The sequence below is a fragment of the Heterodontus francisci genome, chromosome 36 (genome assembly GCF_036365525.1).
Source record: "Heterodontus francisci isolate sHetFra1 chromosome 36, sHetFra1.hap1, whole genome shotgun sequence".
NCBI classification, from domain to species: domain Eukaryota; kingdom Metazoa; phylum Chordata; class Chondrichthyes; order Heterodontiformes; family Heterodontidae; genus Heterodontus; species Heterodontus francisci.
Window position 1 is genome coordinate 6581716 of NC_090406.1, and position 13669 is coordinate 6595384.

A 13669-nucleotide genomic window follows, 5' to 3' on the forward strand; every position below is an offset into this window, starting at 1 on the left:
TCAAAAGTCACGAGGGACCCAATCAGATTCAAGACTGGGTACTATGGAGGGAAAAGTTCCTCAGATGCACAATTGCATCAAAATTGGACAGCAAGTCCGAAACACAGCAAGTCAATACATTATATTTAATTGGTGCTTTAGCTGATATCATAGCAAGCCAATGCATTGATGAAATATCAGCCAAATTCAATGAAGTCTTAAAAGCTTGTGATTCCTACTTCGATTTGTGCAGCAATAACAGACCAATCCCGTGAAGTGAGAAAAGACCTTGGTTCAGGAACCCTCCTGTAACTGTTCAGTTCCTTCACCAGAGGGATGAACAAGAGGCACCAAGAAAAAAGGTACACTTGGGTGGGGGGGGGGGGGGATTTTTTTGCAGAAAATTAGGGCATTTCAGTAAGATGTGCTGAAATAAAATCTCGACTACCTCAACCTCTAAACGGAAAGTTAAGAATAGAGAGATAAATGAAGTTACGCAACCTCCTGCAGCAGACCAATCAAAATATTTTCTGGGTGAAATCAATGATCCAAAATATGCATTTTGGTCATCAGACATGTATGTCAACGGACATATCACTAGTTTCAATCTCGACACCGGAGCAAGTGTGACGGTCCTGTCAGATAGAGAGCCATGGCTATCCACGCAGCTTCTGCAATCAACAGAAACTCAGTTACATGGTCCAGGAGGTGTTGTACTTGACGTAAAGGCGAAGTTACAAGCAGTGCTTCAATATAAGGGAAAGCAAATATTAGAAACACTGTGTCCTAAGCAATCAGGAGTTCTCGCTCTTAAGTAGAAGAGCTTGTATTGACCTTCGTAAGTTGAGATACTACAGGCACAGTGTAAGCATGTCCCCTCAAAGATAAAGGGTGGTGCTGCCAAATCTAGAGCCCCCTGGTTATCGAGAAGCTTACAGGGTAAGTTAAAGCAGAAAAAGAAAGCTTATGACGATCACAAAAATCTTAATACTTTAGAAAGCCTAGAGGAGTATAGAAAGTGCAGGGGTGAAGTAAAAAAGGAAATTAGAAAAGCAAAGAGAGGGCATGAAAAATTATTGGCAGATAAAATCAAGGAAAACCCAAAGATGTTTTATCATATTAAGAGCAAGAGGATAACTAAGGAAAGGGTAGGGCCTATCCGAGATGTACAAGGGAACGTGGATGCAGAAGATGTAGACAGGGTTCTTAATGAGATTTTTGTCTGTCTTCACAGGGGAGAAGGTTGATGTAGACATTGTAGTTAAAGAGAAGTGTGAAATATTAGAAAAGATGAGCATAATGAGGGAGGAAGTACTAGAGGGTCTGACATGCTTGAAAGTGGATAAATCACCAGGGCCGGATGGATTGTATCCCAGGTTGTTAAAGAAAGCCAGGGAGTAAATAGCAGATGCGCTGAGGATCATCTTCAAATCCTCACTAGATACAGGAGAGGTACCAGACGATTGGAGGTCTGCGAACATTGTACCATTGTTTAAACAGGGTGCGAGGGATAGGCCAAATAATTACAGGACGGTCAGTCTGACCTCAGTGGTGGGTAAATGTTTAGAATCTATTGAGGGACAGGATAAACTGCCACTTAGAAAGGCACGGATTAATCAGGGATAGTCAGCATGGATTTGTTAAGGGAAGGTCATGTCTTAGTAATTAATTGAGTTTTTTGAGGAAGTAACTAGGAGGATTGATGAGGGTAGTGCAGTGGATGTGGTCTACATGGAATTTAGTAAGGCATTTAACAAGGTCCCGCATGACAGACTGGTCAGTAAAATGAAAGCTGATGGGATACAGGGGAATGTGACAGGTTGGATCCAGAATTGGCTCAGGGACAGGAAACAAAGAGTAGTAATCAGCGGATGTTTTTGCGAATGGAAAGCTGTTTTCTGTGGTATTCCACAGGGCTCAGTGTTGGGTCCCTTGCTGTTTGTGGTATATGTTAATGATTTGGACTTAAATGTGGGAGGCATGATTGGGAAATTTGCCGATGATGCAAAAATTGACTCTGTAGTTGATCGTGGAGGATAGCTGTAGACTCCAGAAAGATATCAATGGTTTGGTTGAGTGGGTGGAAAAGTGGCAAATGGAATTCAATCCGGATGAGTGTGAGGTAATGCATTTGGGGAGGGCAAATAAAGAGAGGGCATACACAATAAACGGGAGGATATTGAGAGGGGTAGAAGAAGTGAGAGACCTTGGAGTACATGTCCACAGGTCCCTGAAGGTGGCAGAACAGGTAGATAAAGTGGTGAAGGCATATGGAATGCTTTTCTTTATTGGCCGAGGTATAGAATACAAAAGCAGGGATGTAATGCTGGAACTGTATAAAACGCTGGTTAAGCTACAGCTGGTGTATTGCGTGCAGTTCTGGTCACATTACAGAAAGGGGTGTACAAAATTATGAGGGGCCTAGATAGAGTAGACAGGAAAGAGCTGTTTCCCCGAGTGGAGAGGTTAATTACCAGGGGACACAGATTTAAGGTGATTGGTAGAAGGATTAGAGGGGACATGAAAACCTTTTTCACCCAGAGGGTGGTGGGTGTCTGGAATTCACTGCCAGGAATGGTGGTGGAGGCAGAAACCCTCAATTCATTTAAAAGGTACCTGGAACTGCACCTGCACCTGAAGTGCTGTAACCTGCAGGGCTACGGATCAGGTGCTGGAAGGTGGGATTAGATTGGGCGGCTAGTTTTTTCAGCCGGCACGGACACAACGGGCTGAATGGCCTCCTTCTGTGCCATAATTTTTCCGTGGTTCGATATTCTAAAGAAAGTTGAAGAAACTCAAAGATTACCAGAGTGTGAAAGAGAAATGCAGCAAGTTCCTACAGGAGTGCTACACAGACAGAGAACTTGGGAAGAAGCAAGTCCAACAAAATTGTCAAGTACACAGACAAGGTTAAAGACAACCTCTACTTTCGACCCAATTCCCAACTAGACCGTGGGAACGGTTGGCGATGGATTTATTCTTCTCTGAGGGAAGATCCTATCTAATTATAGTTGATTACTTCTCAAGATGGATTGAAGTTAAGCGGATGTGCACAACAACAACTGAAGTAGTCATCAGCGTTTTACAAGATGTTTTCACACCACATGGTATACCTGATCAGATAGTATCTGATAATGGACCACAATTTGCAAATGATTACTTCATGCACTTTGCAGAAGAATGTGGATTTGTTCACCTAAAAAATCCTCTAAGTATCCACAATCAAATCGAGAAGTGGAGTGAGCAGTCAGAACCATTTAAACTATGTTGATGAAAAATCAAGATTTCCAATTAGCACAACTGACAGACAGAACTACTCCATTATTGTGTGGATTAGCACCATCAGAACTCTTAATGGGAAGAAAACTTCGAACACCTTCCAATTCTACCCAAGAAATTACTTCCAGGATTGCAAAGCAAGGATTATCAGAAAGTACAAGACAAAGAAAAGTCATATCAAACAAACAGACCCCTAATTATAACAAGATAGCGTACGAGAAACCTACCAAAGTTGTCAGAAGGGCAAAAAGCATGGGTACGAGACCAAAATAGAGAAGGGGTAATTCTCCAGAAAGACGACAATCAACAGCAATGTTATCTAGTACGAACTAGAAATAGAAGGAATCTTATTCCTTTTTACATCAAAGATGTCAATCAGTCATATACTTAGAAGACTCAGATGATGAACCGAGAATTCAAAATGCACTAAATGCTCCAAACCTCAACAAAGGCCATCCAAGTCAAGAAACAAGGGATCAAAGAAAGATTACCAATCTTTCACACCTGACGACAAGATCAGGGAGCGTTGTGAAGCCTCCAGACAGGTTGAATCTATGAAGTCAGAGACTTGGGAAGAGATGGGGTAACATGTAAATAAAAAAAGTGAATGTATGTAAATATATATTGGGATAAAGACTTGGCGGGGGGGGTGGGGTGGAGATGTAGTATAAGGGTCTCAAAGGGTTAATCTTGAGAGAACGTAAAGATTATCACCCACCTGGATGAGGTAAGAGATCACGTGGGAGAGACTGCAGAACAGATACAGCATGGCTTTTGAAGGAGACACACAGGCTAATGTGGAGTGTATATAGTTACTATACAATAAAAATTAATGTTTAAGCAATACAGTCTAAAAACCTGTCTAGCTAGACTCTACAGGGTGGTAGCATAAAGAACCAAATATATAACACTAACCAAAGATAGAATAGTTCCTGAAGGTGAATTTGCTCTGAGAACTCACCAACAGGGTAACGCTTCGTGCCGTACAGGTGAAAGCTTTCCTGCTGCTCGATTCTAAATATTCTGGTGCTCAGTCAGAAGCATGTCATTTGGTGATGTTCTGATGCTCTGTCGCCCTCTTGTGTTTTTGCTTAAACATCAAACTTTCCTCCTCTGAGTTACCAGCATTGATCCTGTTTTAGAATGCTGTGTCAGCAACATTTTAGGCCATAAATTTGGCACTTCAGTTGTACAGATTTGGTCCCTCCATCCATGATAGTTTATTTTTAAAGCTCCCTCTATTAAATCCTCCGAATGCCTTCTGTTCTATGATAGGGTAGTAACTCTGCATTCCTAAAGGTTTGATCAAGTGATGATCTGACAATGTGAAGCCTGATTGTGACGTCTGACTGTGTAACATCGACTCGCGTGATGTTTGACTGCTTTATGTCTGACCATCTGACAGCTAAACATGTTATTGCACTAACTTTATAACAGTCAGGTCCCCTATCATTGAGTATTTTTGCTTGATTTGCCTCAGCCGCTGTTATTTGAGAAGTTCACGGGGGCACCCGTGAGCAGGGCGAGGGGAAACCAAGAGGGTGAGCGAGGGAGCGAATCACAGAGCGGAAACCAGAGATGAAATCAAATTTGATTCTCCGGTAACCACTGAAATTACGCTGATAACCAATAGTAATGCTAGTAACCAAATAATTCACATTTATTATGACCAGAGTATCAGTAATGTGTTGTGGCTGAGTTATTTATTTACTTTAGAGATACAGCACTGAAACAGGCCCTTCGGCCCACTGAGTCTGTGCCGACCATCAACCACCCGTTTATACTAATCCTACAGTAATCCCATATTCCCTACCACATCCCCACCATTCTCCTACCACATCCCCACCATTCTCCTACCACCTACCTACACTAGGGGCAATTTACAATGGCCAATTTAGCTATCACCTGCAAGTCTTTGGCTGTGGGAGGAAACTGGAGCACCCGGCGGAAACCCACGCGATCACAGGGAGAACTTGCAAACTCCGCATTGGCAGTCCCCAGAACTGAACCCGGGTCACTGGAGCTGTGAGGCTGCAGTGCTAACCACTGTACCGCCCAATGGTAACACTCTCGCTTCTGAGTCAGAAGGTTGTGGGTTCCAGGACCTGAGCACAAAAATTAACGTTGACACTCCAGAGCAGTACTGAGGGGGTGCTGCACTGTCGGAGGTGCCGACTTCCAGATGAGACATTGAACCGAGGCCCCATCTGCCCTCTCAGGTGGACATAAACTATTTCATGGCCATTATTTCAAAGAGGAGCAGGGAGTTCTCCCCAGTGTCCTGGTCAATATTTATTCATCAACCAATATCATTAAAAACAGAGTAACTGGCCATTATCACATTTCTGTTTGTGGGAGCTTGCTGTGTACAAATAACCTGCCGCATTTCCTACATTATAATAGTCTGCACTTCAGAAGGACTTCATTGGCTGCAAAGTCCTTTGAGACAGCCAGTGGTCGTGGAAAGTGCTATAGAAATGCAAGCTTTTCTTTTTAAAATAATACCTGTAACTAGTCGTGATCCTTTTAACTCCTTGATATTAACCCTGAAACCATAGCCTGAATTCCCCTGCATTGAACAAGGCCTCTTCAGGTCCCTCAGTTGATGCCACTGGCCCCATCTCTCCTTAGATTCTGGTTTGGACTTTGCTTCCATGTGACAACTGTGAGCCGGGAGTCCCAGTCACACGTCAGAACCAGCTGGTATAGACTGACCTGAACCCAACCGAGAGATCACACCAAGGGCAGCAGGACGTGGATGTTTAGGGCACTTTCCGCCAGGCTCGTCCTCCTAAACCCAGCCAAGCAGCAACATTTCCAAACCACTCCCTGGGCTCAGATTCAATAGAGTTTCCATCGAAATTGTAGTATAGGAGGAGGCCATTCGTCCCCCAGTGCTGATGGACCCTCCTGTAACACCATTCCCTTCATCCCAGCTCATTTTATATTCCTCCTTTTCAAATATTTAGCCCTTTCCCTTTTTAAATTATGTTTTAGTCTCTCCGTCAATAGCAATTTGTGGTGAAGCCTCCCATGTTCCAATAGCGCTCAATTCAAGAGACTTTGTTCTCCCTTAATTTTCACAATAGAAATCCTTGGCCATTATCCCATCACTGTTTCTGGGAGCTTGCTGTGTGCAAATTGGCTGTTGCAGTTCCTACATTACAACAGCAATGACACTTCAAAATTATTTAATTGCTGGTAGGGGGCTTTGAGACATTGTGAAAGACGTAGTGTTTCTACCTATTCATCTGTCTCCTTTCCTTCTCTGTCTCTCCCTTTCACTTTCATGAGCCTCTCTTGTACAACAGCACCTTCCAAACCTGCGCCCTCTACCACCTAGAAAACAAGGGCAACAGGTGCATGGGAACACCACCACCTGCAAGTTCCTCTCCGAGTCACACACCATTCTGAATTGGAAATGTATCATCGTTCCTTCATCATCACTGGGTCAAAATCCTGGAACTTCCTCCCTGACAACACTGTGGGTTTACCTACTCCACATGGACTGCAATAGTTCAACTTCTTCACCTTCTCAAGGGCAATTAGGGATGGACAATAAATGCTGGCCTTGCCAGTGATGCTCACATCCCATGAACAAAAAAATACTAACTACAAGTTCACTCAAAGGGTTGTGAATCTTTGGAATTCTCTACCCCACAGAGCTGTGGATGCTCAGTCATTGAGTGTATTCAGGACAGAGATCAATAGAGTTTTGGATACTAAGGGGATTAAGGGATGTGAGGATAGTGTAGGAAGGTGCAGTTGAGATAGAAGATCAGATATTATCTTATTGAATGGCACAGCAGACTCAAATGACCAAGTTGCCTACTCCAGCTTCAATTTCTTATGTTCTTATAATAGGTCTGTGTTTCTACCCAATTTTATCTTTGTTAACAACCAAAGTCTGGTTCAAAGAAATTATTCTTTGACAGAAACCAACTTACCAGCTTGGAAAATCTAGAACAGCGCCTGCAGGAGTAATGCAACAAGGCTCTTGTATTGACCCACTTTAGAGCATATTCCTTTATTTGCGTTCTCTAAACCATGCATGTCTTGTAACTTGGTTAGCTGTTGGACGCATCGGTGGACTGAAAGTTAACAATTTCTCTATCAAAGACTGGCACTTCTCCTCTAGCCTAATCTCTTCTGGATAAATCACACCCATAAGCTGTTTCTCTGGTAACTTGCTAATGCTGGAATCATTGAACGGCATATACCCTGTCACTATCACATACAGGATGACCCCCATGCTCCAGATATCATATTTTTTGGGGTCGTAAGGGACACCCAGAAGAACCTCAGGAGGAGAATAGGCTGCAGAGCCACAGTAGGTGGTGCTGAGCTCTGGATAGCCTCGGCTCTTCCTTCCAAACCCAAAATCTGCCAGCTTCACCTGCATCTGCTCTGTCAGTAGGATGTTCTCACATTTGAGGTCTCGATGGACAATGTCACGTTCATGGAGGTATTTGATGGCTTTGGTGACCTGAGAAAACAAGCACTTGGCTTCCTGGCATGAGACACAGGTCCTTTGTTGGATCAACTGTAGAAGATTTGTAGAGACCAGCTCCATGACAATGTAGACTTTCCCATTGCGAACCTCAATAAACTCGTAAACGTGGACAATATGAGGATGTTTGATCCCTCTCAAAATGGCCAACTCCCTCGGCAAGAACTTACTGGCGAAATCTTTTGGAACTTTCTTCCTATCGACCACTTTGATTGCTACATTTTTGTTGTACTTTTTGGAAATGGCCTCTTTAACCTTGGAGTAGCTGCCCTCTCCTATAGTTTTCCCCAGTTTATAACCTAACTGTGCTAGTAGTTTGCTCCCCGACATGTTACACGGCCATCTTGTTAAGGCATTACCCTGATGAGCGAACTTGTCCTCTCAATGCATCTGCTGTAATAATTTGCAGTTGTGAAGTCTCCCTTGTGTCACACCCCTACCCCATCACCATTTATAGACATGTGCCTAGAAATGCTTTCAAAAATATTGATTGCATTAACTTTGCAGTGAAATATAAATTGATTTGCCACTTCCAGCCATCAACCAGACTCCCTTCACCCGTGCTTTCCAAAATCGCCAACTCTTTGTGACCTCAAAGGAATGCACTCCATTCACTCCAAGACACAAACAAGTTCGCTTTTGCTTCAAGGGGGGGAAAAAAGTAAGGGATTCATCTGCAATACTCATGCTAAAAATAGAATATGTAATAGGTAAATGTGACGTGTTTGTTTCTGCATTTCACTGGTGGGGGTGACCACTGACCTTTGACCTCAACACTCACGAGTTATGAGATCACCCTCATCAATGATGGGATAGGTTGAGTTGCATCACCCAAAGCAGGCAAGCTGGGTGGCCAATGGGCAAGTCTTCCTACTTGACTGGCAGTTATTTTCTAATTGGATGATCTTTGTTCCTTGAGATTTCTAATTGGATGGTCTCAAGGAACCTTAGCTCTCCTCCTGCTCCTCCAATCTGTTCTCCCGGCTCATCCAGAAGCACAATCCCAGTGGAAATATCCACAGTCACTGTGACAGGGACTTCAAGTGAAAGGCACAAAACTTGAGTCTCACCATCAGCCTCGTTCAGAGAGGGAGGAAGGCTTGCCTCATTGGATCTGCTTCGAAGAAGAAACCAAATTATGTTTAGAGCCCATATTGGTTAAAGAAAATAATTCTGATAAAAAGACCTTGAGAATCTCAAAATAATTAGTTATTACTCAGAGAACAGATAGGTACATCTGTGAAAGTTATGTAACGTATTATAAAACACTAATTCAGTCCCAGCTAGAGTATTGTGTCCAATTCTGGGCACCACACTTTAGGAAGGATGTGTGAAGGCTTTGGTGAGGGTACAAAAGAGATTTACTGGAATGGTTCCAGGGATGAGAGATTGCAGTTATATGGAGAGACTAGAGAAGCTGAGGTTGTTCTCTTTAGAGCAGAGAAGGCTAAGAGGAGATTTGGTAGAGGTGTTTAAAATCATGAAGGGTTTAGATAGAGTAAATAAAGAAAACTGTTACCAATGGCTGAAGGGTCGATAAACAGAGGACACAGATTTAAGGTGATTGATAAAAGAACCAGAGGCAACAGGAGGAAAACCTTATTATGCAGCAAGTGAGAATTTGAAATGCATTGCCTGATCGTGATGGTTAGAGATTTAATAGTTGCCTTCAAAGGGGAATTGGATAAATACTTGGAGAAAAAGTTGCAGGAATATGAGGAATGGACTTCCTGGATTGCTCTTTGTAAGAGATGTCACAGACTTGATGAACTGAATGGCCTCCTTCTGTGCTGTACTATGATTCTAAGTCTCCTATTAAAGACATCACCATTTGGAAGCAGGGTATCAACATGACTTTGCATGTCTTTTAACATGGTTTTTCCTACTCGGTCTGCCATGTAGTGGGACTCTTTCCATTAAGAGTTCCTTTCAAGCAGGATGTTTCACCTTCAAGATGCTCTTTTAAATAAAAGAATGTCTTCCTCGAAAAGCCTTTAAACAAGGAGTTCAGATGGTCAGATTTCCTTGGACCCATAGTGAAGCCCCCTGAGGTGATTCAAAGAAACCTTGAGATTCATCCTCATTGGGATACTCGCCCTTTGTTATTCTGGGGTATGTCTTGCCACCATTTGGCCATATTAACTCATTATTAACGGTCCCTCTGTTCATGGGACCAGCGTACTTTTGAAGGATGAATTAACACCATTGTTATGAGCGACTACCGCTGAGTTGGGTAATACCAAGTTTGGGTTTCAAACCCTGCACCTCGTAGGCAGGAGGGAAGACTCTGACAGGGGGTGAGGAGGTGCACAGTTTTGCGTTCCCGGCAAATAAAGAGTTGGAGTAGGAGACAGTGCAATGAATCTTGGTTTCAACAAATGAAGACACAATTATAAATAAGGTTGGAGATCACAGGAACAATGACCGCAATATTATCGGTTAAGCAAGGTTGGCACGAAGGGAGTTAGACTGGGGACTAGAGGTGAGAGAGGAGTTAGACAACACTGTTCTTGTATCATGTCACAGTGTCCAAGAAGTGTTAGAAAAGCCTCCCCAAAACAGGCTTCAATTATTGGATGGATGTTGGCTAAAGAGTCAGTAGAGTTGAGGTGGACAAGAAGTGTTGGTTGTGAAAGAGCAGACTGACCATGTTGGATGTTGCTTTAGCAACTAAGGAGATCTGGGTGTTGTATTTGAGACCAGAGGAGTAAGAACAAGAATGGCTATAGATAAAGAGGGACTAGGCCTGGAGATCTCAACAGTCGCCTTTAGCTCCACACACACACCCCACAAATAATAGTAACCACTTCCACCCCCACCACCCCCCCAAACTCTTCATCTGATGGTGCCAATCTAGTACTAGGTTACATTGTGTGTCCCTCCCACTGCTTCATCTAAGCAGCCAGTCCTTGTGTGCAAGGCTGAATGTTGTGTTTGGTTTGTTAGTCCATGGTGCGGGAGGGGAAATCTCATACAGTTGAGCTTGAGCAGGAGTCACCAGGTAGGAATCGGGAATAGGAATCTGTGATTATTTAGTTCCCCTTCCTAAAGGCAGGGGAACTGAGGCAACAGTCACCCCCTGTAACATCTCAGGCTGAGAACAAAGAGCCAGCAGTTGAAAGTAGGACTCAATTCCTCACCAGTGTTCTTAGAAACCAAACCTTCAGGGAGCCAAGGACCATTCTCATGCTGGACAGGGCACAGGACAAACAATCACACAAAGTGTATATACACATAAAAAATGCTGGAAACACTCAGCAAGTCAGGCAGCAGCTGTAGAGACAGGAACAGCGATAACATTTCAAGTCGATGACCCTATCGATCTGTTTTTATTTCAGCCTTCCTGCATCCACAGTATTTTGCTTTGGTTTTACTGTATGAATGGTGATCTGAAGAGAATGGTCCTGCAACCATTTTCATTAACACCACAGTATCTTTGAGTGGAGTGTAGTTTGGTGGCAGTGTGACTGCTTTGTGCTGTGGACAGCTGGAGTCTCTAAGCTCTGGAATGCCTGACCTCAACCTCCCTGCCTCTCTACCTATCTCTTCCTTATTCAAGACACTTCTTAAAACCTACCTTTTTTGACCAAGTGCAATAGTATCTCCTTCCTTGCGCTGATGTCAATTGTTTTTGTCTGATTATATTCCTGTGGAATGTTTTACTGCATGACGGGCACTATATAAGTGCTAGTTGTTGTGGGGCTGGATGGAGTTTTATGAACTTTTGGACCAACCTGATGGACAACAATGGAAGAGACCACAGTGTTGTCCTATCCACTGCTATCTCTCAGACCCCTTAATCACTTTCCTTGCCAAGAGTCTGAACAGTGCCCTGCTGATACTGGCTCCTTTGATGTTCTGTGTGATATATTATTGTGTGAAAAATTATACCAAGAATGAGGGACTTCAGTTACGTGGAGTGACTAGGGAAGCTGGGGCCGTTCTCCTTAGAGAAGGGAAGGTAAGATTTAATTGAGGCATTCAAAATCACAAAGGCCCAAGGGTTGGTGAACAAAGGGTACAGATTTAAGATAATTGGCAAATGAACCAGAAGTGAGAATATTTTTTCCGCAGCAAGTTGTTGTGATCTGGAATGCACAGCCTGTAAGGACAGTAGAAGCAGATTCAAGAGTAACTTTCAAAATGGAATTGGATACATACTTGAAGGGGAGAAAATTTGCAGGGCTACATGGAAAGAGTAGGGGGGGAGTGGGACTGACTGGATAGCTCTCCTAAGAACTGGCACAAGCACGATGGGCTGAATGGCCTCCTTTCTGTGCTGTGAATCCTATGATAAATGCTACTCTCTTGAGCTTGAGTGACCGGTGTGCTGGAGTTTGTGGAGAAGGTCAAGCCATTAATAGGGTTCTTGTCCACTAAGAACTGTGCTGGGGCTACCCCACTCTCCCTGAATGTCTCTCACACCAGCTTCAGCCATTAGATAGACTTCCGTCAAACAGAAGCAAACACACTCTTAGCTGATTGGTGGAAACCAGGCCAGCAGAGCCCGGGCCAACCCTCTGTCAACCTGCCTCAGGTCTGAGATTGACAGCTTGTCATGGGAGCATGCATTATTTATTTTTTTATTTTTATTTAGAGATACAGCACTGAAACAGGCTCTTTGGCCCACCGAGTCTGTGCCGACTATCAACCACCCATTTATACTAATCCTACACTAATTCCATATTCCTACCACATCCCCACCTGTCCCTATATTTCCCTACCACCTACCTATACTAGGGGAAATTTATAATGGTCAATTTACCTATCAACCTGCAAGTCTTTGGCATGTGGGAGGAAACCGGAGCACCCGGAGGAAACCCACGCAGACACAGGGAGAACTTGCAAACTCCACACAGGCAGTACCCAGAATTGAACCCGGGTCGCTGGAGCTGTGAGGCTGCAGTGCTAACCACTGCGCCACTGTGCCGCTGAGTATTGTGCATTCTCTGTGGAGTTCCCAATAACTCCTCTTCTAAAGGCCTGAACCATATTTGCTCTGTCTCCCATTTCTCTATAGACGATTAAACCTAGATTTTCAGAGTACGCACTGATGCTGAGGTGTGTGTGGATGCAGATCAAGGGCGGCTTTGCCTACTTGCTCTGATATGTGCTGGTAAATGTTGCGAGTAATGCTTTAGGTCTTCTTTACAAACATAGTTGACAGGTAGGAAGTTTGTCGCCCTTTCTCCACTGGTGCAAAGAGCTTCCTACACCTGCCATTTCCTAATTATCTTGATGTTTCTATTGAATCATCTCACAAAGAATTCCGTCTTTCATACTTTACCACTAGCCGCATATCAGAACCCAATTGTTTTCTGTCACACCAGTGTGGACCCAATCATAATCTGTCGGGCCTGCCATCATAGACATTGGTATCATGAGCCTGGTGACACGCTATAGTCTTTTGCTGTCCTTTCGTTGCAGTGACTGCCTCCCAAAGCCTCTCCACCACTGGGGGGTTTTCCTCACCTCAGGTCTGGGTCAGCTGGAGACTAATTGATAAGAAATTTATTGCTATGTTTAGTCAACAGCTCCACTGTTGTTGCAGAACGTTACTTGGCTCCAACATTAGTTGCCCTGTCTGTGAAAGTATGCATCCAATATAATATATACTGGTCAATGGACACTAGTATCCGTTTGTAATATAATCCTCAGAAGTGAATATTCACCTGTATATTAAACGTTACAAGTTCTGCTGTAGATACTTTACCAGGTTCAGTGGTCTGTGTATGTAATGACAATAAGGGTATGTAACCATGGAACCCACTTGTGACCTGAACCAGGTGGCTGTGTCTTTAGCATATCCATTTCTTCAATCTTTGCAAAGGAAGATCAAGTTTATAGTACAGGAGGTGTCTTTAGAATTAATACTTTGCTTTATTCTGCAGTAAGATGAAC

General features: G+C 43.5%; 2 protein-coding genes across 2 annotated transcripts in view; one reads left to right on the forward strand and one right to left on the reverse strand.

Moving 5' to 3' along the window:
* The window catches only part of armc6 (armadillo repeat containing 6), a 55229-nt gene that overhangs the window by 14677 nt on the left and 26883 nt on the right, over window positions 1-13669 (forward strand). The gene's annotated exons all lie outside the window — the stretch shown is intronic.
* Window positions 7286-8098, reverse strand: LOC137351346 (testis-specific serine/threonine-protein kinase 6-like). The gene has a single exon (XM_068015789.1). The coding sequence runs from the start codon at window positions 8096-8098 to the stop codon at window positions 7286-7288; it is 813 nt and encodes a 270-aa protein (XP_067871890.1).